This window comes from Microtus oregoni, unplaced genomic scaffold (genome assembly GCF_018167655.1).
Source record: "Microtus oregoni isolate MIOR12 unplaced genomic scaffold, Mior012 000000F_ref0000247, whole genome shotgun sequence".
NCBI lineage: Eukaryota > Metazoa > Chordata > Mammalia > Rodentia > Cricetidae > Microtus > Microtus oregoni.
The window spans coordinates 59,933,587-59,954,445 of NW_024543059.1; the positions used below are offsets into that span (position 1 = coordinate 59,933,587).

General features: G+C 46.8%; 1 protein-coding gene across 2 annotated transcripts in view; it reads right to left on the reverse strand.

Annotated features, from left to right (window-relative positions):
* Nucleotides 1–2,110: 2,110 nt before the first annotated feature.
* Nucleotides 2,111–20,859, reverse strand: part of LOC121448318 (uricase) — a 33,585-nt gene continuing 14,836 nt past the window's right edge. For both annotated transcript variants that reach the window (XM_041652232.1, XM_041652241.1), the window contains 4 exons: nt 10,901–11,084; nt 8,104–8,227; nt 5,656–5,739; nt 2,111–2,996 (listed from right to left, as the gene is read on the reverse strand). In XM_041652232.1, the coding sequence (XP_041508166.1) occupies nt 2,922–2,996; nt 5,656–5,739; nt 8,104–8,227; nt 10,901–11,084 (467 nt within the window). In that variant the 3' untranslated portion in view covers nt 2,111–2,921. The remainder of the gene's footprint in view (nt 2,997–5,655; nt 5,740–8,103; nt 8,228–10,900; nt 11,085–20,859) is intronic.

Below are 20,859 nucleotides of genomic sequence, written 5' to 3' on the forward strand. Positions count from 1 at the left end.
AACAGTAGAAAGAAGGCTGACATTGATTACATTCAGTTAATACTTAAATTGGGATTTCTATATGTCAGACACAAATATTACCATCATCTTTATAAACCTTAATTCATCTAATCCTCGAAAGACTTATGGAGTAGGCTCTATTGTCAACCCTATTTCACAGGTGAGAATTGTCTCAGCGGTTGTTAACCTTCCTAATGCTGTGACCCTTAATACAGTTCCTCATGCTGTGGTGACCCCCCCAAACATAAAATTATTTTTGTAGCCACTTCATAGCTGTAATTTTGCTACTGTTATGAATTGTAATATGACTATCTGTGCATCCCAGTGGTCTTAGGGGACCCCTGTGAAAATGTCATTCAATTTCAAAGGAGTCGTGACCCACAGGTTGAGAACCACTGGTCTAGGACAAGGCAGAACCAGGATTTTACTGAGTTATCTTAACCAGTAGCCACCCTGGCTGTGGTTTGGATAAGTGTCTCCAAAGGAGTTTGGTCCCAGGATGGTGTATTGGAAGGCAGTGGAGCCTTGCAGAGCGGGAACCCTGTGGGACAGTCCTAGGTTACTAGGCCATACCCTCCAAACAGATTACAGAGGCACATTTTTTCCTCTTTCTCTTTGCTTCTGGGCTGTGGCATAAATTCCTCTGTGTGCTCCCCCTTGTTAGGATGCACCATCCCAAGAGGCCCAAAGGAAAGTGGCCCCCTGGGCTCTCTTAAACCTTCAGCTGGAATAAATCTTTGTCCTTTAAAGTTAATTGCCTCAAGCGTTTCTTTACAGTGATCAAAATCTAACACCAGCAGCACCCAAGGCACAAGAGGGACAAAGGTAGATGAAGCAATTTATCAATAATACTGAGAGTTACACAGAAACATTTCTAAAAGCCGTGTAGAGTTTAAAGAAATTGCTGGAGAGATGGCTCAGTGGGGAAGAGCCCAGGCTGTTCTTCCAGAGGACCCAGGCTCAATTCCCAGGACCCACATGGCAGCTTACAACTGTAACTCCAGTCCCATGGATCCAGTGCCCTTTTCTGGCCTCTGTGGGCACCAAGTATACACATGGTGCACAGATAGGCATTTGGGCAAAGCCTTTATGCACATAAAATAAAACTAAAAAAAATTTAAAAACTAAAGGGGCATTTAAAAAGAGAGGAAAGCGTTGGGAAATATTTGTGTGCACTCTAAAGACGTGTCTCAGCCTAAGGAGTCTTCCGACTTGTTTAATAAAGAGCCGAATGGCCGATATTTAGGCAGCAGAGAAGGGGGATTTCTGGGAATACAGAGGAAGAGGAGGAGGCATCTAGGCACTCGGGATTCACCAGTCAGACACAGGGAGAGCAGGATGTGTAAGACAGAGACGAGGTAACAAGCCACATGGCAGAATGTAGATTAAAAATCATGGGTTAATTAAGTTATAAGAGCTAGTGGAAAGCGTAAGCTAAAGGCCAAGCTTTCATAATTAATAAGTCTCTGTCATTATGTGCAGGCTGGTGGCCCTGACAAGAAAGCACCACTGCAAGGGAGTGGTGTAGATTGTTCATGACGCGGGTTTTACCTCTGGGTTTCCAAAGTTGTCATTTTTAAGCTTTGTGGAATACATGCAATGGTAGAGTAAGCCGACTGATGGAAAGCTAACCCGTCAAGTCTGTACCCATTCCTAAGCCATCACTTACGTTTATATTCCTCTGTGCATGAGAGCAATAGGTACGTACACAGTGGGAAGAATCAGAAAAGCACACCACCCAAAGCCAATCTCATCCCCGAATCCTGCTACCCAGAAATCGCTGGTGTTCTCAGAGAAGTGTGTTCTAGCCGTCTTCCCATGTGCATATCCATCCATCTGTCTGTTGACTGGCTTATAAAAAGTGGCTCTTCACATCAGAGGGAGACGCATTATTCACAGAAAAACAATATATACTTATTTTAATGTTCCAGTATGTGCTAAGTGTTCTCCTAGGGTTGTAAAAATCATAAAAGCAATACAGCATTGTTATAAAAACATTATTAGGCCAGAAGTAAATCATCAATAATATATACCAGAGGTTTTTTTCAAAGACTGCAGAAATGTTCTTGTGTTTATTCATGCTAAATGGTAGAGGAACTTAAAAGCATAATTTTTTATTTTCAATAATGTTTTTATTAATTATTTGAAAATTTTATACAATATATTTTGATCATATTCATCTCCCATCCAAATTCATCTCGGAATCCCAGGTCTTCCTCACTTGCCCAACTTTATGTTCTCTCTCTCTCTTTCTCTCTCTCTCTCTCTCTTTCTCTCTCTCTCTCTCTCTCTCTCTTTCTCTTTCTCTCTCCCTTTCTCTCATTGGGGCCAGTTTGGGTTTATCTGACTACTTCTAGGCACGGAAACTGTCCTATTGACATAGTAGGTGCCACACCCTTAAACAAAGTTTAATGTCCCTCTTCCAGCAGCAACTGAAAGCCAGAACCTCCTCAGCTAGGGTAGGAGCTTCATCCTGTCTGCCTGCCAGAGTTCCTAAGACCACAAACGTTCAGTCTGTTGAAGTCACCACGGTGTCCTCTCACGTGACTTGTTATGTTCTCTGCACTACCCAGACAACAGCGTTCGCTCCTCGAGTCAATCCAGGTGGCGCCACCACTGTTTCACGATTACTTTATTAGTGATCTGATCCTAAAGACCGACTCCAAGGCAGACAGAACAAAGAGCAGAAAGGATAATTAACACTGTGATTCTTCCAACACTGCCCAGAGAGTTTTCAGGAAACTTGCCACAGCCATGGAGCATGCTGTACCTGGAATACAGAGATCCACAAAATGCCTTGCTTAACTAGGAACAAAGAAAGAATTGTTTCACACAGAAGAAAGCAATCAGTCCTTAGTTGAATTTTCTTGTAGGTCAGCACACAGTGATCTCTAGCATCACAACCGACTGGATCCATAATGTCACAGCCTGGATGACAGCTTCCTCTTGACTGTCCCAGTAATTTTGCCGTAGGGATTGTCGAGTGGCAGCAAAACCTGTAAAAAAAAAAACCACAGAGAAACTTCAGGGATTTGAGGACAGCGTTCCCCTTTCTAAGATCCAGGATTAAAGCAAGGATGTTATGGGTTGTCATGGACGAAACTGAGTACTGGGCAGTAAAATTACCTCAAGTCCAGCAGTGCCAGGTTTTCCTTCAATAGTCAATAAGTTGATGTTTCGGAAAATATAGGAATTTTGAGAGTGTTCTATGCTGTTTTGAGCTATCATGTATATGTATCAATGTGTATGTGTGTATGATATTCATGTATTTGTTCGTGTGTGTGTGCGCGCGCGTGTGCTTGCACATGTGTGTAAGAACTGGGAAGGGGGTTGTGTGTGTCACACTATTCTTGTGGGGGTCAGAGTGACATTTTGTGTAATTGCATCTCTCTTGTACCTTTATATGGGTCCCAGGGTTCTAACTCAGGTCACCAGGGCCTGTGTATCCAGTGCTTTTCCTGCCAAGCCATCTTCCAGACCTCCACCTTGTTTTTTGAGACAGCGTCTCTCAGTGAACTTAGAGCTCATCAATTTAGCAAGGCTGGCTGACCAGTGAGCTCCAGGGGTCCTACAGCCCCCACTTCCTCAGTGCTGTAATTATTGATGCATGTCACAGCTGACGCATGTTAGAGGTGACATGTGTTACAGCTGACACATGTTACAGTTGACACATGTTATAGCTGATACATGTCGCCGTTGACACGTGTTACAGCTGACACCTGTTACCGCTGACACATGTCACAGCTGACACATGTCACAGCTGACACATGTCACAGCTGACACATGTTCCAGCTGACACATGTTACAGCTGACACATGTCCCAGCTGACACATGTCACAGTCGACACATGTTACAGTTTACACATGTTACAGCACGTGGCTGTTTACATGGGTGCTGGGGAACAGAGCTCAGGTCCCCATGCTTACTCAGCAAGTGGTTTACTAACCAAGCCACTTCACCTGCCCCCAAGAAGCATGTTGTTTGTGTGTTAGCCATTATGATATAGTTCTAAATGCACTATACAGTCCTGCCTTTTAAAAGGCAATGAACAAATTTGACCTTTTTAGACAACTCACTTTGGATATCATTGGTCTTAGCTCTAAAGCAGCAGCCATTCCCTGCACATCACCTGAGGGCCACAGGGCTGGCAGTGTAATGCTAAACGGATCCAGACAGCTGGGTGACTGAGCCAGCGCCCTCAGTGTGAGCACACTGCTCAGGCACAGGTTGTTTATTATTATTATTATTATCATTATCATTATCATTATTATTACTGCAGAGAACTCAGGGCTTCCTATTTCCCAGCCCTGCTGGGATCTAGGAAGGGTCATCTTCTGCAGCTTCTTTTTATATTCCTCACTGCAACTTCGAGCCCCTCCACAAAGACTCATCCACGTCCAGCTCTGGAGGACATGCATACAGTCCTAAGGCTCAGGGGACCCCTCAGAAACCCTCTCGACTTCACTGGGAGCCATTCATCAGATCCTTTTCTGTTTGGAACTCATTGTTTGCCTCTGGCAGACATGGTCCAGACTGTTTTCTATCCCTGCCTTTTAGCGAGTAATCACACCAAAAAGTGTTCTGTCCTCGTTCACAAATGAGGCTCATTGCCATCTTTCCCTTCCTTAAGGTAAATAGAGCTGTCTGTCCTTTCAGTTCAATGAACTTAGGGCCAGACTTTCCCTCTCCTGTCATCCAGGGCCCTCTACCATTTCTTATAAGGTACATAAGCCTCATGCTTGTTTTCCAGCACCCAGGCAAGCATCCGCCACGGCTGATGGTGCAGAGTCAGCGGAACCCACCAGCACTGTTTGCCAAAGAGAAATCAGGTGTCTGGTCAGAGGGGTTGAAAGTCTCCTGGGTCAGAAGTCCCAGAGTGTAAGAGCTCCTCTTCTGTTAACCTTGTGCGTCCACGCATGTGGGGTGCATTAGCAGGGACGGTCTCTTCGCTACCCCCGCATATACAGTAAACACAGTTCCCCAAAATGATGCTGCAGTTGACTCAAAGTGCCAATCACTGAAAATGTCCATGGTGCAGGGTCAGTTCTGATCTCCCAGGAAGTGACCACGGAGGCCACCAATTAAAGCTCCTGGCTGCCTCGCTGTACAATCTGATTGTCATGGCTAAAAAGAAGCCAGAGCGGTGTATCTCCTGAAACAAAGGTTCCCTTTGAAAAACACGGATTTCTTAGTCTTGCCGTCTGTAGCACAAACACACTTTCATCTCTCCCAAGTGTATTGTGCGCTCCCGAATTGGCTACTTAATCAAAAGGTGGGCGCGATAAAAGAGAATGAAAATACAATCTTGCCTTCTCCTCATCGCCTGGCAGTGGAAGAATAAAGCAGCTGCGACCTTCCACGCCACTTCCCAAGGAGATCTCAGAGCTGTTTCCTTGGGCACACTCTGTTCCTTCTCTTTGTTCCCCCTGCAACTTACAGCTCTCCTCTGTAATTACTCATCCACTTCTAGAGTGCTCAGCCTCGGGCCCTGAAAGACCCGGCGCTGAAGAGGGTTCTAATCAGTGCCGGCTATAAATACTCCCCACAGCCAGCAGCTGCTACAGGTTTTAGGCGGTGATATTGTCCCCAGTTGACGAGGAAACTGAATGGCGATGAGGCAGAAATATGCTGCCGGTGTTTTGAAAGCCCTCTTACCTCTTCCTTGTTGATCAGTCCCATTTTGGACATGTCGATGTTAACGTAGTGGATGTTGGGAAGGCTGATTTCCATCTCCTCTATCTGGAATCCACAGAGCATATGTTATGCTTGGCACTGGAGTCCCTCCCTTCCTCCGTCTTCCTCACTCATCTTCCTGTGAACGTGGTTGTATCTTTAAGGTACTCTCCCATGCTCCTCTGCTGCCCATCACCATCCCCCATTAGTCTTCCTATGAGACAGGTGGCAGGCCTATTCTTCTCCCCTCAGTATAAAAACTCGGAAAAGCTCAGGCTCCCATTGATAGGCCCTAGGATAAGTGTAAAACTGCAAACCCATATACATGGCATAGGTTTAGTGAACTCTGCTTTTCTAATTTACAAAAATACTTTTGCTAAGCCTATAAGGTCAGGTTGTGATTTAAAATTCTGACCCTTTGTGGTACTGTGCCAGGACTCGGGAAAAGCCAGCCCCAGGCCTTGGGCCAAACTATCTTCTCTCCTGGATCATACGGATGGATATTCTCCTGGTAAAACAAGCCATATCCATCTCTCTGGTCCCTAAGAATATGCACCTCAGTGGCAGAATCCTCCAAGTACAAAGTGGGTCTCTAGGAGAGATGTGCCCAAACCTCCAGGCTATTGGGTAAAAAATCCTGGGGCAGCCGTGAGCCCCTGAAGAGCTCGCTGCCTTAGCTTTTCCAGCTCTGCCCGGAGCAGGCAGCAGAAAGCGTGAAGGAGGATTGCTGCAGTGCTAGGCAAGGTAGAGAAGTCCCTCTGGTCCAGGGGAGGCTTCTTTCCTTTCGTTCCACATGGCCTTGGCCTTACTTCTATAACTTCATTCAGCAGGACTCCTGGCCTGTGGTCTGTCATGCTTTCTATCGTACTGCTACCAGTGATGACTCTAGAATGCAAATCCTGCCATGCTGTACTTTGCTGTAACAACCCAGTGACCTTCGGTGGCTCTCCAAATAAAGCATAGACTATAAATAAGCCTAGAAATGCCCTCTTGACTCATTGCCACCGTATGCCTGCACACAGGAAAATCCTTCCTTCCTAACGTGCCACAGATGGCTGGCCCTCGACAGTAAATGTCTATGTCATGCTCTTTGTGCTGCTGCTCCTGCACCCTTGAGTATAAACCCAGATTACTCTTGCTTGTTTCTGAAGACTGAGCACACCCCTCTCCTTCTAGAAAATCTGTCTGGTGCTGCCCCTTATACCTGAGTTAGACTCTCTTCTCCCGTATGTCCATAATAGCCTACTGCCAATATATTTTTAAACTTCCTTGTTTTCTTTGTTCAATTAATGATGGATTCTTAGAGTGTAGGGACAGTGTCTAGCTTATCCTTGTATCCCTTGAGTCCTGCTAGAGGCACAATGTCCAGAGATATCAATAATAGAGAGATGGATGGGTGGGAGGGTGGGTAGATGGATGGGTGGGTGGGTGGATAGATGGATGGGTGGGTGGATAGATGGATGGGTGGGTGGGTGTATAGATGGATGGGTGGGTGGGTGGATAGATGGATGGGTGGGTGGGTGGATAGATGGGTGGGTGGGTGGGTGGATAGATGGATGGGTGGGTGGGTGGATAGATGGGTGGGTGGATGGATGGATGGATGGGTGGGTGGGTGGATAGATGGGTGGGTGGATGGATGGATGGGTGGGTGGGTGGATGGATGGATGGATGGATGGGTGGGTGGGTGGATAGATGGATGGGTGGGTGGGTGGATAGATGGATGGGTGGGTGGGTGGATGGATGGGTGGGTGGGTGGATAGATGGGTGGGTGGATGGATGGATGGGTGGGTGGGTGGATAGATGGGTGGGTGGATAGATGGGTGGGTGGGTGGGTGGATAGATGGATGGGTGGGTGGGTGGATAGATGGGTGGGTGGGTGGATGGATGAATGGGTGGGTGGGTGGATAGATGGATAGGTGGGTGGGTGGATGGATGAATGGGTGGGTGGGTGGATGGATGGATGGATGGGTGGGTGGGTGGATGGATGAATGGGTGGGTGGGTGGGTGGATAGATGGGTGGGTGGATGGATGGATGGGTGGGTTGGTGGGTGGAAGGAAGGAAGAATGGAAGGATGGAGTAAATCTCTCTACATCTATCACTCATACCTTGAAACGTATAACCTCTGTCTAGTTATCTCTCCCTCAAGGCATGGAAGTGACCTGAATTTGAAGTTTAAATCTGTGGTAGGCTGAGGAAGCTCAAAGAATTTTCAGCAGACCTGAAGCCCTGTGGTAGCGGCCTGTGTTTTTAGGCTGAACAGATTTTTCCATTTTCTGCTCTTCTCACTTGCTATAACAAGCTTTTGAACAACAACAGATGTCACTTCTCATGTGTCTTCCACTTTCCTATTTTAACACTCCACTCTTCCTCGGAGCTGACAGGAGACACAGTTTCTCTCCATCCTCAGAAGGGCGAGTGACAAAGCATACCTCAGGAACCTGGTTCAGGGACAGCACTTGTATGTCATAGAGTGTCTTCTGCACGGAAGGTGAGTATTCGCCTTTGTCATAGGGCCCAGCAAATTTCTGCAAGACGATGTCCCGGACAGTGCCCCTAGAACACAGAATGGGAGAAGACTGAAGGAGTTGGTTGAATCTGTTAGGGATGCACTATAAAGCTAAGAAGTAGAAAACCCAAAGTAGAAGTACCCAAAAACCATTGAATGGATGGTTTTAGAAAGGATTATTTTCCTGTAATGCCAAAATGAAAATAAGCAAAATTCACTTCACATCTTCCTCTTGTGCGCTCTCTCTCTCTCTCTCTCTCTCTCTCTCTCTCTCTCTCTCTCTCTGATACAATCTGAAAAAGAGAGCCTGGGAAGATAGCTTGCCATGTGCGCATAGGGATCTCTCTCTTTCTCTCTCTCTCTCTCTCTCTCTCTCTCTCTCTCTCTCTCACACACACACACACACACACAGCACCTAACTGTTCTCACAGAGTGATACCAATGTCAAATAACATTTCAGCATCAATCATCTACCATGTATGCAGACAGACTGTGCAAGGAACACACACCCAAACTCTCAGCCTCTCCCTGCTTTGCAGGGCTATATCCTTGAACTGTTGCCTCGGGGGTCTTAGTGTCATCCTGTAAGCCAAACACCTATGTGATTAAAATCCACGAATCTCTAATGCAGTTGAGGGGTGCTGTGATTGTCCCCCATTTAGAGATGATGACTCTGAGCTCACAACTTAAACCATCTCCTCTGAGTCCTTTGTCTTTAGTGGGAGGCCTGGAGCTCTCCCCTGCTTGGCACCTTCAATCTGAGTATCTTCTCAGCATTGATACAGAAGGCTCCAGCTACCCAGGGAGAGCACTAGAGCGAAAAGAGGACTAGGGTGAGGCTCTTCTTCGAGCACTTAAAAGCCTGTCGCATAATAAAAAGAGCAGATAAAAACTCCAGTGGGAGGATGCTCTGTGCAGAAGGAACAGATTCCAGCTCATCTCGGGGTAGAAGTATCTAAGGATTAGCGGTTCAGCAAAGAAATGAGATCTGAGTGTTCAGAAGCCTACAATCCCTTGTCGGAGACAGCATAAAACTCACACCTTTACACGGTTAAAGCATTTGTCATTTACTCTGTCTGTGTGTGTGTATATCTGTCGTCCTGTGTGTGTGTCTGTGTGCCTGTGTGTGTGTCTGCCTATGTGTGTGTCTGTGTGCCTGCATGTCTGTCTATGTGCCTGTGTGTGTGTGTCTGTGTTTGTGTGTGTGTGTATGTGTGTCTGTGTGCCTGTGTATGTGCCTCTGTGTGAGTGTCTGTCTGTGTGCCTGTGGGTGTGAGACTGTGTGTGTCTCTGTGTGTGTTTGTGTGTGTGTGAGGCTGTGTCTCTGTGTACCTGTGTGTGTCTGCCTGTGTGTGTGTCTGTGTGCCTGCATGTATGTCTGTCTATGTGCCTGTGTGTGTGTGTCTGTGTTTGTATGTGTATGTGTCTGTGTGCCTGTGGGTGTGAGACTGTGTGTGTCTCTGTGTGTGTTTGTGTGTGTGTGTCTGTGTGCCTGTGTGTGTGAGGCTGTGTCTCTGTGTACCTGTGTGTGTCTGTGTACCTGTGTGTGTCTGTGTGTCTGTCTGTATGCCTGTGTCTGTGTGTGTCTCTGTGTGTTTGTGTGTATGTGTCTGTGTGCATATCCATGTATAAAGATGCACGCACACGTGTAAGCATCCATATGGAGCACAGAGGTCAGCCGCAGGTGCCTTTGTCAGACGCTCACCATTTTTTTTTTCCTTTAAGACCAGGTCTTTGATGTTTACCTGGAATTTGCCACTTATTCAGTCAGGCTGGATGTCCCGCGAACTGCATAAAAGCGCCTGGCTCCATCTCCCCACCGCTGGATTACAACTATACACCTTGATGCCAGCCTTTTATATGTGAGTTCTGATGCTCAGATGCAGATCCCCATGCTTGCCGTACAAATACTTTACTGAATGAGCTCTTTCCTTAACCCCATTAACAAAACACTTATAGGAATATTAGAGAACTTGGAGCTTAGCCTGTGAGTGACCAACTGTCACCATTTCCCCAAAACCAAGGGGTTTCCTGGGACATACAAGTTTCAGTATTGAAACCAAGAAAGTCTCTGGAAAGCTGGAAGGGATTGAAAGCTTAGGTCAGGGCTTCTGTATTGCTGGAAGGCTAGATATCATCTTCATTGATGGAGTACAGTAGCAGAAATGTCACTTGGGATGTTGTTAGCAATGCAAATTCTCCCAGGGGCCCAGGAGTGAGCCCAGTGACCTTTATTCTAATAATGTCTTGAGTAATTCCACGGCACACTAATGACTGAGAGCCTCTGATGCAATCTGAAAAAGAGAGCCTGGGAAGATAGCTTGCCATGTGCGCATAGGGATCTAAGTTCCATCTCCAGCACCCACATTAAAAGCTGCAAATTATGCTGCATGCTTAACCCCAGCCCTGAGGAGAACACAGGAAGATCCTGGGCTAGCCAGCAAGCCTAGCCTAACAAGCAAGTCCAAGGCCCTGTAAGAGATGGTCACAAACATCGAGGTGAATAACTCCTGGGGAAAGCCACCTCAAGTTGTTGTCTCCACATGCACACGCATACAAGTGCATGCACACTTACACACACACACACACACACACACACACACTGGGGTGGGGTTCCGGAAGAACTAGGAAGCTGAGTTGACTAGCTGCTAAGTTTCTTCTTTGACCCAAGACTCCATTAACCTGGCCTAGTCCTAGCTCCCAGTGCTGGCTTCTCATACCACGTAGCCTCAAAGTCCACGTCCCTTCTCTGGTAGCGCCACTTGCAGTAGACTTGAGTGGCAAAACATCGGTCCTTCACCTCGGGGAGCGTGGTAAACTGGTCCTTGATGAATCCTTCAAATCCTGACTGGGTTGTTTTCAAGACCTTGAGGTCTTTGATCCCAGAGTGGATGACTGGAGGTCCTGTTTCAGACAGAAGGGGAGGGAGGGTGAGCACCAGCAGAACAGTGTCGCTACCGATAACTACAACAGCCGTGAAGATCCTGGCTGTAGAAACACACACACTGTCTCTCCATCTTCTCGTGTCCTGGGATTCCTTCCCTATGGATTTCCAGGCTCTCAGCCCTGTCCTGCCCGAGGAGAAGAGAAGATCCAAGGATATACCCATCCATGTTGGACTGGTTTCCTCCCAGGGACCTGTGAGGACATCTCAGCCAAATCACCTTACAAATCACAAGGTGCATGCCATTCCAACATCAGTGGCTCTGACATGATGGGTGGGATCCTCAGGAGTTTGTCTTTTCTCTGCCACTGAGATCTCTTTCCGGCAATGTGTCCTCCTGGTTGATCTACAGTGCCTGGCGACAGGCTTCACTACACCCTGAGAACACTTGATGCCCTGGGGGATATAAGCTCAGCCAAGACCAGACAGCTTTAGGAGTGAACAATAGTGTGGACCTGACTGAAATCAAAGAGAGGAAAAATAAGGTGGTTGATGCAGGCATTGACCTGTATCGTCAATGATATCCATTGTTATCAGTTGATACTTATAGAGACTGGCTTTAGGCTGAAGCTGCTTCATGAGTATCAGAGGTTGGAGAAAGGATAAAAATGATGAAAGGGATGGCTTGCCACCTTCCCTCAAAGGGACTGGATGGTGGATAAGCACATTTGGAGGATGCGGCTTACTGTGTGCCAAGTAGTGCTAGCTCAGGGCCTGTGGCAGCATCCTATTACAGAAGCATCTAGGGCCTTCTAAGAGACTGGAATTTTTGCTGGACCTCATCATAGCCAGAGTGCAGAATGCACACTGATGTCACTCAAGACTTGAGACTGCTGCCCTACTGGGTACTCAGCCCGTTTGTTTAACCTGCTTTTCATAAAAACAGCATAACAACCAACCTTACTTGCCTTGAATTTCCCAGATAATCTACTTTTACAACCTAGGTTGATGTATAGCTTTAATCTGAAACTGGACCCACGCCCTGAGCAGAGAGCAATCGATGTGCGTTATGACTCTCACTTGCTGAAAATAGTAAATAGAGCAAAAGCAGCCCTATGAAATAGCAATCAGCCATAAAGAGTGAGCGCAGCACACAGATATGGCTTGATAATATTGTTTGTTGTCTGGGTCAGCTGGGGTCAGTAGAGCCTCATTCTTTCCAGAACTCTGTTGAAGATTTCTGAAAAGCATCCTTCATCCCCTCCCCATGCCATTCCTTCCAGCTCATCAATAAACACAGAGTAAAAGCCCTTTGTTAGGGACACATGGTCAGCTGGGTTGACAAGACAGGCAGGCAGGCACAGATTCAGATTTATACAACAGACAGAAGACACGAGGAGAGAGAAGTAGAGAATTCAGATCTGGGCTTGCTCCTGGTCAAACTACACCCGGAGGAAGCCTTGGATTCCTCTTCCTTGATGCCACAGTGACTGGCCTTGGGTTCTCACGAATGCATTTAAGCCACGCAAGGACCCAGATAACAAAGGCTTTGCCCAGAGTGAGGGAGGGGCCGTTCTTCATCTTTACATATAGAAAAGAACTGTAGGTCTAGCAGTGTAGTGGGACCTAGATAGAACACGGCACTGACACACTGGGAAGGAAGAAGATTTCCTCCCAGGAGAAGTCGTGGCTGGCAACAGAAGCCAGGCAGAGCAGACTTCTTCCTGAGCAAGCTCTCAGAAGGTGAGGGAGTTTGGATGGACAGCTGGAAGTTCATTACTGAGAAATCTGCAGCACCACAAAATCCAGAGTGAACACCAGCATGACTTTATTTGTGTGTGTAGGCTGGTGAGGACAGAGGACATTTAGGGAGCATTTGAAAACCCCTAAAGTCCCATAGCACTATTTATTTATTTATTTATTTAGGTTTTGGAGCTTGTCCTGGAACTAGCTCTTGTAGACCAGGCTGGCCTCAAACTCAAAGAGATCTGCCTGCTTCTGCCTCCCTAGTGCTGGGATTAAAGGCATGCGCCACCACCGCCCAGCTCCATAGCATGATTCTTAAGGCTACTTCTTTTCAGTCTCTAAGTTGTTCCTGACAGATAGCTATCCTTCATGGCCTGTCTAGTCAAAAAGTCAAAAGTCAGAGTTTCTGGGCATCACTATATGTTCTTAGTAAAGGGAGAAGAAAATTCATAGTCCACAATTAAGACCTAAGGGCCAGGTCTAGAAGCCCCACGTCTATAATTTCAATGCTTGGAAGGCTGAGGCAGGACAATTGCCACAAGTTAGAAGTCAGCCTGAGCTGCATTTGGAGTTACACAGCAAGAAGGGTCAGAGACACCAACAAAGCTCTCCAAAACTGCCCTGGTTTTCCTTACCACCTGTGTGGCTTCAGTTGCTGTGACTCACTCCGGAGCCAGACAAGCACTGCCTATACTGATATTTTCAAAGCTGCACGCGTCCTGCCATCAGGAAGCAATGGCCAGAAGATTAGTGGTAGATCAGCTGATTCTCCCTCCGATGTTCTGATTAAATAGAGCGTTCTGTATAGCATGTCCTAGGATAAACCGGCATGACAGAAAACTTTAACTTTTTCATGTTCTGATCGGATGCTGTCCTTGAAGACAGACCAAGAGGAAGCTGCGCCTTCAGCTGCCCAGGTTTGTCTGATTTCATTTTTTTTGTTCTTTTTCTTTGGTTCTTGTTACTGAAGCACCCAGGGTCTTTTGCATGGTAGGCAGGTGCTCCACCCCTGCACTGCATCCTCATCCCAGATTCTCAACCTATAAAGATGCTGGTCCCACAGAGACAGTGTCTAACTGCAGTTTGTCTGCCTCAAACCCTGGAGAACCACACCTAAGGAGCGAGAACATAACAACAGACTCTCTTTCTTGCCTAGACAGTGGACTTCCTCCAGTGTTGCTGTGAGCCTTCCCTACACCCTCCATTTCTCACACTCCAGGTAGCAAAGGAGAGGAAGAAGGCCTCGACTTTGACCCAACCCGTACAGTTTCTAAGCTTTTGGTTGATGCCTTCCCAAGGTGTTTTCTCACTGTGTCCTCAGAAGTCTACAGAATAAACGTTTCTATGCAGGAGACTTCCCTTTCTGTGCTCACCATTGCACAGCAAGAAGTGGGCAGAGGTGAGGTTTAAATTCAGCAGCATGCCATGAGATTCCGTGTTTTTATCCCTCCCCCCAGCTCATTCTCCATCTGTGCTGTGTTTCTCCTTCCGGAAGCTCTCTTTGCCTCCTTTCAGTACTTCAAGCGGGTTTCCCAGGAGACCGGAGGGTACCCTGCTCCCATCCACAGAGGCATTGGAGGCCTACGCCTCTGAAAAGCATCTCCATCATCTGTTGAATGGTAAAGCATCACTTTCTGAAATGGCTCCTTGCATCTTGATAGGATTTTTATCCTTTAAACTTTTACAGGGACTACAGGGATGGCTTGACCCGCTAAGAAAGATTATTGCCCCAGCAGAGGACCCAAGTTCAGTTCCCAGCCCCCATGTGGTTGGCTCACAACTACCTCTAACTTCAGCTCCGGAGGGTTTTGATGCTTCTGGCCTCAGTGGGTACCTGTGCTCGTGTGTACATGCTCAACACAGACACATACAGTATCTGTAATTTTAAAAAGATAAAGAGATAAATCTTTCAAAGGATAAATTTCCTGTGAGTTTCCATGAAAGAGCGACTCCAGTCATTACAAATATTCAGACTGCATCCCACGGCCACTCCTCTGAGAAACTCAAAGAAATGAAACAGAATATGGTGGCCTGGAGCAAAAACAAATAGTAGAAGCCTTTGAAGGAGGATGAAGAGGTAAAGGGAAAGATGAACTAATGGTCGCTCTCCCTATCTTCCAGGGCAGCTGCCTTTCATCCCCGGCATCTACTTTGGCTCCTCCCATAATCTTACGCAGAAAAGGGTGGTGCTGGGTTGTGTATAGAGTGGTATTGCATGTCTAGAATCCCCAGTCTTGGCATTCAAATTCCCTACATTTAGTCCTAGCAACTCCCCACCACGGCACTCTCCCTCTGCATGAAAACTGTGCCCTGGAGGAAGCACTTCACCTCTCCCTATCTTAATTTTCTCATCTGTGAAATAAGACAGCAGCCATCCTTGGGCTTTGGAGTTGACATGCACCTCAGGTAAAGAACAGGAGGCTCCACAGAGCAGCCACTGTGTACAAAACACACTGTGAAAGGCAACACGGTGGTCTTTTCACCACTGGCTTTTCCACGCCAGTGTTAACCACCTGTCTAAGTCCTGTACCCTATGGGCTCCCTGGACTCTGAAAGCAAAGACTCCATCCTTGTTCCACTAGCCCTGTGACAGCCCTGGCTAGCTACCTTGAAATGGTTTCTTGCTTAGCAGACTCTGGAAACAGAAAATGCCCTTGCATTTTCAAATGTGGTTTGGCATCGGATTCCTACAGAATAGACGTCTTCTGTTCTCATGGACAATGAATTGCTCCCAGTTTGGTCAGAGCGGAAGCCAGTTCCTCCGATGCCCTCCACCACTGGGTGAACACCATCAACAAAAACTACCCTCTTTGAGGTTTGAAAGAATCTTTCCTCCTTGGCCCATGTTAGACATGCTGGATGAAATCAGGGCGCTTATTTTATCTTCTCTGTTGGCAGTGCCCCAGCCCACTGAGCACTGGGAAAAACCTGAGGCTTTCAAATTCATGGGGCCATCAACTAAAAATACACTTCCACACACACTCTAAAAGGATCCCAATTTAGAGCCACAAGAAGTAATTCCACCAGAAACAGTGTCCTTCTCTGGGTACCATCCGAGGAGAGGACTTAACCAGCCCACACTTCCCCGCCTCGGTCGTGGGTAACGCCACAAGAAGAGTTCACGTTGCACAAGGGCTACAACAAAATCTCTTCAGCTCCCAGTGTCCTCCTACACACTCAGCAAATGGTGGTTTTTTTTCTTGGAGAAGCATGCGCCAACCCTTTAAGCTCTCTAAGGGAAAGGAACTCACTGTGAGTTAATAGAAAACAAGCCCAATTCCTTACCTACGCATCGGGTGTCAAAAGTCACAAAGCTTTACTGATCTGAGGGGGGAGAATTCCTGTCATGAAGAAGATAATTGCTTCCACAGTTAACGCCTCCAAAAATGGACAAAAATAGCTGAAAGGGAGATATTTTAAAACTATATTAAATCATTCTACTATGAAACCGCAAACTTGAAAAGGGCTGAGGAAAAGCAAAGATCAACTAAATAATGTTTGCCTCTGTAGAGCCTTCTGCTCTCCCAAGAATCTTCAAAACCCCGGCTGTGCAATTCCAGCAGGGTTGGGGTGCCGCAGAAGAGAGAGAGGATGTCACCAACAGAGGGCAAACTTGACTTTAGTTTGACTGGGTGATGAGGAAGGCGACTTTAGGACCTTGTGTCTACCAAGAATTTCTCCTATGGAAGGACCGAAGGGTCAAGGATGAAAGCAGGTGTCTCAGTGCTTCTCAGCTGACCTGCTTACCTCTCTGGCTGACTCTCACCTGACCCCTTGTCTAACTTCTCAGAGAAGGAAGAATATAATTAATTTTATAGCAACACCAGATTTAAGGCATCCAAGACTCAGCAGGCTTCTCAGACTGTTCAGGTCAACAGGAGGGAGTGCAGTCGACCAGGTGAAACCCATTAGTTCTCTTGGGGAGGATCCCTTTGGAGTCATGTGGATGAGTGTGTGTCTGAGAACCTGTGCTGGGGGAGGGAGGATTCTTATCATCCTAGCAAGCCCACAAACCATAGGGGTTTGTAACACTGGCCTTCACTGGGGAAGTTGGAGCATATGAGTTAATAATAATTTTCTCAGTTAAACCTACACAAGGCCATGGCTTCTTTTTTTTCTTTTTAATGTGTTAACGTGTGTGTATGTATGTGTGTGTTTGTGTATGTGTGTGTGCATGTGAGTGGGTGAGTGTATGCCCCTCTGTGCATGTGTACAATGTCCAGAATAGGATGTCATGTGTCTGTTTCTAACATTCTCCACGTAATTGCCTTGAGACAGGCTCTCTCTGGAAGCTCTCCATTTTGACTGGGCTGCCTGACCCGCAAAAGCTCTCGGGATCAGAATATCTTTCCCTACAAGTACTGAAGTCCCATGCACAAGCATCCACGCGATGGGCACTATGGATTCAAACCAAGTCTTCATGCCTTTACAGCAGGAGTTCTTAGCCACGGAGCCATCTCTCCTTGGGTGTTGCTTATGAAGATGATTATAACAGAAATTCTTGCCATAATTTCTTCCATTTTAATACTTAGATAATAAGCAAATTAGGAATTGGACTTTCCCACAAAAAGATCATACACCTCTGGTCTCAAAAGAGAGACTCAAATAGTTTCACCTGAAGAACCCTGTGTGGACGCACAGCTGCGTCCAGCACACATGGGGACTTGAACTCATTTACTGCATAGCTGTCCCTTTACTCCAGCCCTGCCAGTCCTGCAGGATATCAGAGCGGCATGAGCTCCAGATCAGTCGATTGGAACATCTGGGCAGACTGCCACAGGGTTATCTGTTCCCAGAAGCGCTGTCGCCATCTACAAAGACAAAAGACTTGAACTGCTTCTGAGGCTGCTCTTTCTGCTGTGTGAGAGCCACAGCGTTAGAACATGGGCAGAAGCGGCGGCCTTCTGATCAGAACTCAGGCAGGTTCTGACTCCCGGCCTGCCTGAAGAGAAATGCGGCTTTCCCTAATCACAGTACCGTCCTGGACTCAGCCACTGGTACCTTCCACATCCACTCTCCTGCCCCAGAGTATCTTTGTAGAAATCACCAAGGATGTTTACCAACTCCGAATTCCTCTTCTGCTATCTTTTAACCTTTCTGTAGCAGATAGCAAATCTATTTCATCTTCTGCTTGAACACCCAGTGAGACCACACGTGGCCTCCCTCCTTGAGGCATGACTGTCGGAGTCTGGCAAGAGGAAACGTTGGGGCCGTTTATGACCTGGTTCTTATGTCTGAGGGGTCTTGCCTCTTTTTCTCTTTCAGTGTCTTTACATCTCCTACTTATCCAAATGGCTATTTATTATCAAGGTGACCTCCCCCCCCCCCAAATAGAAAGTAACAAAATAAGGTTACCTAGGATTCTGTCTGAGTTGTATCACCTCTAGCCCAACAACAAACCAGCCGTGGAGGAGGAAGCCGTGTGCTGAGCTGTTACATATCTTTCTCTTTGCAGCACTTCTTGCTACCCCCGTAACTAGCCTAATAAAAATGAGGTTCTCTTCTACTTCTAAGACACCACCTTCTCCAGACACCTCCTTCCTCTGTCTCTCAGACCAGCCTTCCGCCCTAGTCTTTTTTTGTTTGTTTGTTTGTTTTTCGAGACAGGGTTTCTCTGTGGCTTTAGAACCTGTCCTGGAACTAGCTCTGTAGACCAGGCTGGTCTCGAACTCACAGAGATCCTCCTGCCTCTGCCTCCCAAGTGCTGGGATTAAAGGCTTGCGCCACCACTGCCCAGCCCGCCCTAGTCTTAAACTAAGGAATCTTCCCTGGGCCCTCTTACCTCCCCTTTTTCCACTTTTTTTTTTTTTTTTTTTTTTTTTTTTTTTTGTCTTGGCTAACAGCTGAACTGCATCTGGGAACAACCACAGCCCAAGCCACCAGACACTCCTGTGGGGGACTATCTTCATCAGATTATTTGAAGCCGGAAGACCCATCCTAAATGTGGGCAGCGCATACTGGAGGCAGCACACATAAAAGGACATGGAAGAAGGAAACTTCTGCCCTTGGCTTGCTTGCCTTCACTCTTGTTGGCAAGCGCACCTATGCCGTGAACTTAGGCACTCTTACAGCGGTATTTGAACGAGGTTCTTGGGGCTTCCAACCAGAGACTCTCTGGGAGCCCTCCAGGCCTTCAGAGCCAGGCTAAACAGCCGAGATAGCCAACCTTACAGGCTCAGCAACTAACTACAAGATTCTTGGGCTCTTCAGTGTGAGACCACAACCCCTGGACTACCTGGACTGTAATCTGTAAGTCAATCTACTAAATTACCATTTGATATATACATATTTATCCTACCAGTTTTGTTCCTTTACAGAACCTGGTCAATATGCTTTATATGATATCTCTATTTTCTGGAACTATTTCCTTTGCTGGGTTTCATATATCTATCGTCCACCCGTTGATGGTCCCCAAATCTATGTCCCTCTTCGCATTCTAAAACAGACCATCTTTATCCTCCAGACTTTATCATGGGTATATTCTCTCTAGTGCCGGTCCTTCCATTGTAAATCCGACTTTGATAACTCCTTCCATTCAGCCTCCACCTCCACTCAGCCCCTGGTACACTGGTTACAGTGCATACAGGCCTCACACAGGGACTGACAATAAGCTGCCGGCCTGCACATCTATCTCCTCCTACCTCTCCTGCCTCGTTCATCTCTGTAACAAATCCCCAGGCGTCTCACGACAGGCTGCCTTTCCAGCCTGCTCAGCACACTCTGGTCAAAACTGCTGAGCAAAGCGAATCCACAATGTAAGGGAGGAAAGCGTTGTGTGGCTCAGTGTATCACGGGGTTTCAGCCCATGATGGCTGAGAGAGCATAGCAGAACAGAGACATGCGGGGTAGAGGGAGCGTGGAGCAGGAGCTGCATGTGTGGCAGCAGCCCAGGAATCAAAGAGCAGGTCAGAACCAAGAGCTGGTCGCCCACTTCTGCCAGCGAAGTCCTACTTCTTAAATATGCCAGAGGCTCCCAAAATAGCCCCAGCAGCTGGGAAACAAACATTCAAAATGAACATCTGACAAAGACCTTACAGATTTACACACACACACACACACTCATTTACTCATTTGACTATGAGAGACCTCTACTTTTCTGTCGTCAAGCTAAATAATAATAATTATGGCTACTATTTAAGAAGTTCCTATATGCCAGATACTATACCTACAGCTTTAATAAAGTCAATATAGTAACCATCTCCTTTATTTCTCTGGACGACTGTAGAGGTGGACCTCAGATTGTTATACTGCAAGTAAAAACCCACTGAAGACCCGTGACTCACCTGCTCACAGTCATGCTGTTAACTAGTGGAGCTCAACTTCGAAGACAGCCTATCCTGACTCTAAGACCTCTCTGGCCTTAACTAGAGATTCAGTTGATAGGAATTAGAATGTGTTCTATGTTTTGTCATGCAAACTGCCCTTAAGTTAGACTATATATGTCATTCCAGCACAGGAGACCCCCTCAGTGACCCCCCAAGGAATCAGACTCACTGGACTTAGTTCTGTTCTACAATTGTTTTGCTTGTTCAACAATGAAATCACTATCTGTCCTATGTGGGCGTCAGGAGCTCAGCATACCCTACCCCCCTCTTCCGCTCCTCTCTGGAGCCTGCCTCTCTAAGAGCCTCTGCTTCTCAGGCAGACCCTTCCTCTTTCATGGCCAGCATAATGCAAATCATTTCGCAAAGTCAGTGGAAACATTTCCTCTCTTCTGCCAAAGCCTTCTACATTACCCTGGGAGGAGCTGAGTTTTGGAATGTGTCTGCTCCGTTATGATGCCTTTAATCCCTCAACCGTGGATTTTAGCCTTTCAGGTTGTGATGAATTTGTTTACAGGTGTATCTCCAATAATGAAATCTGCCACAGGTTCTCTGAGGTCAGGAAACGTCCTGCACATCCCCTCTCCTTTTGTGCAGGTAACACGTCTTCAAAGTCTCCTTGCTTAGTAGATAGTGCATGAGTGAGTGACCCAATACTCTTGAATGAATGACATTTCCGCGAGTACATTTAGTTTTAATCAGCTCTGCTCAAGTCTACTTCTGGTTA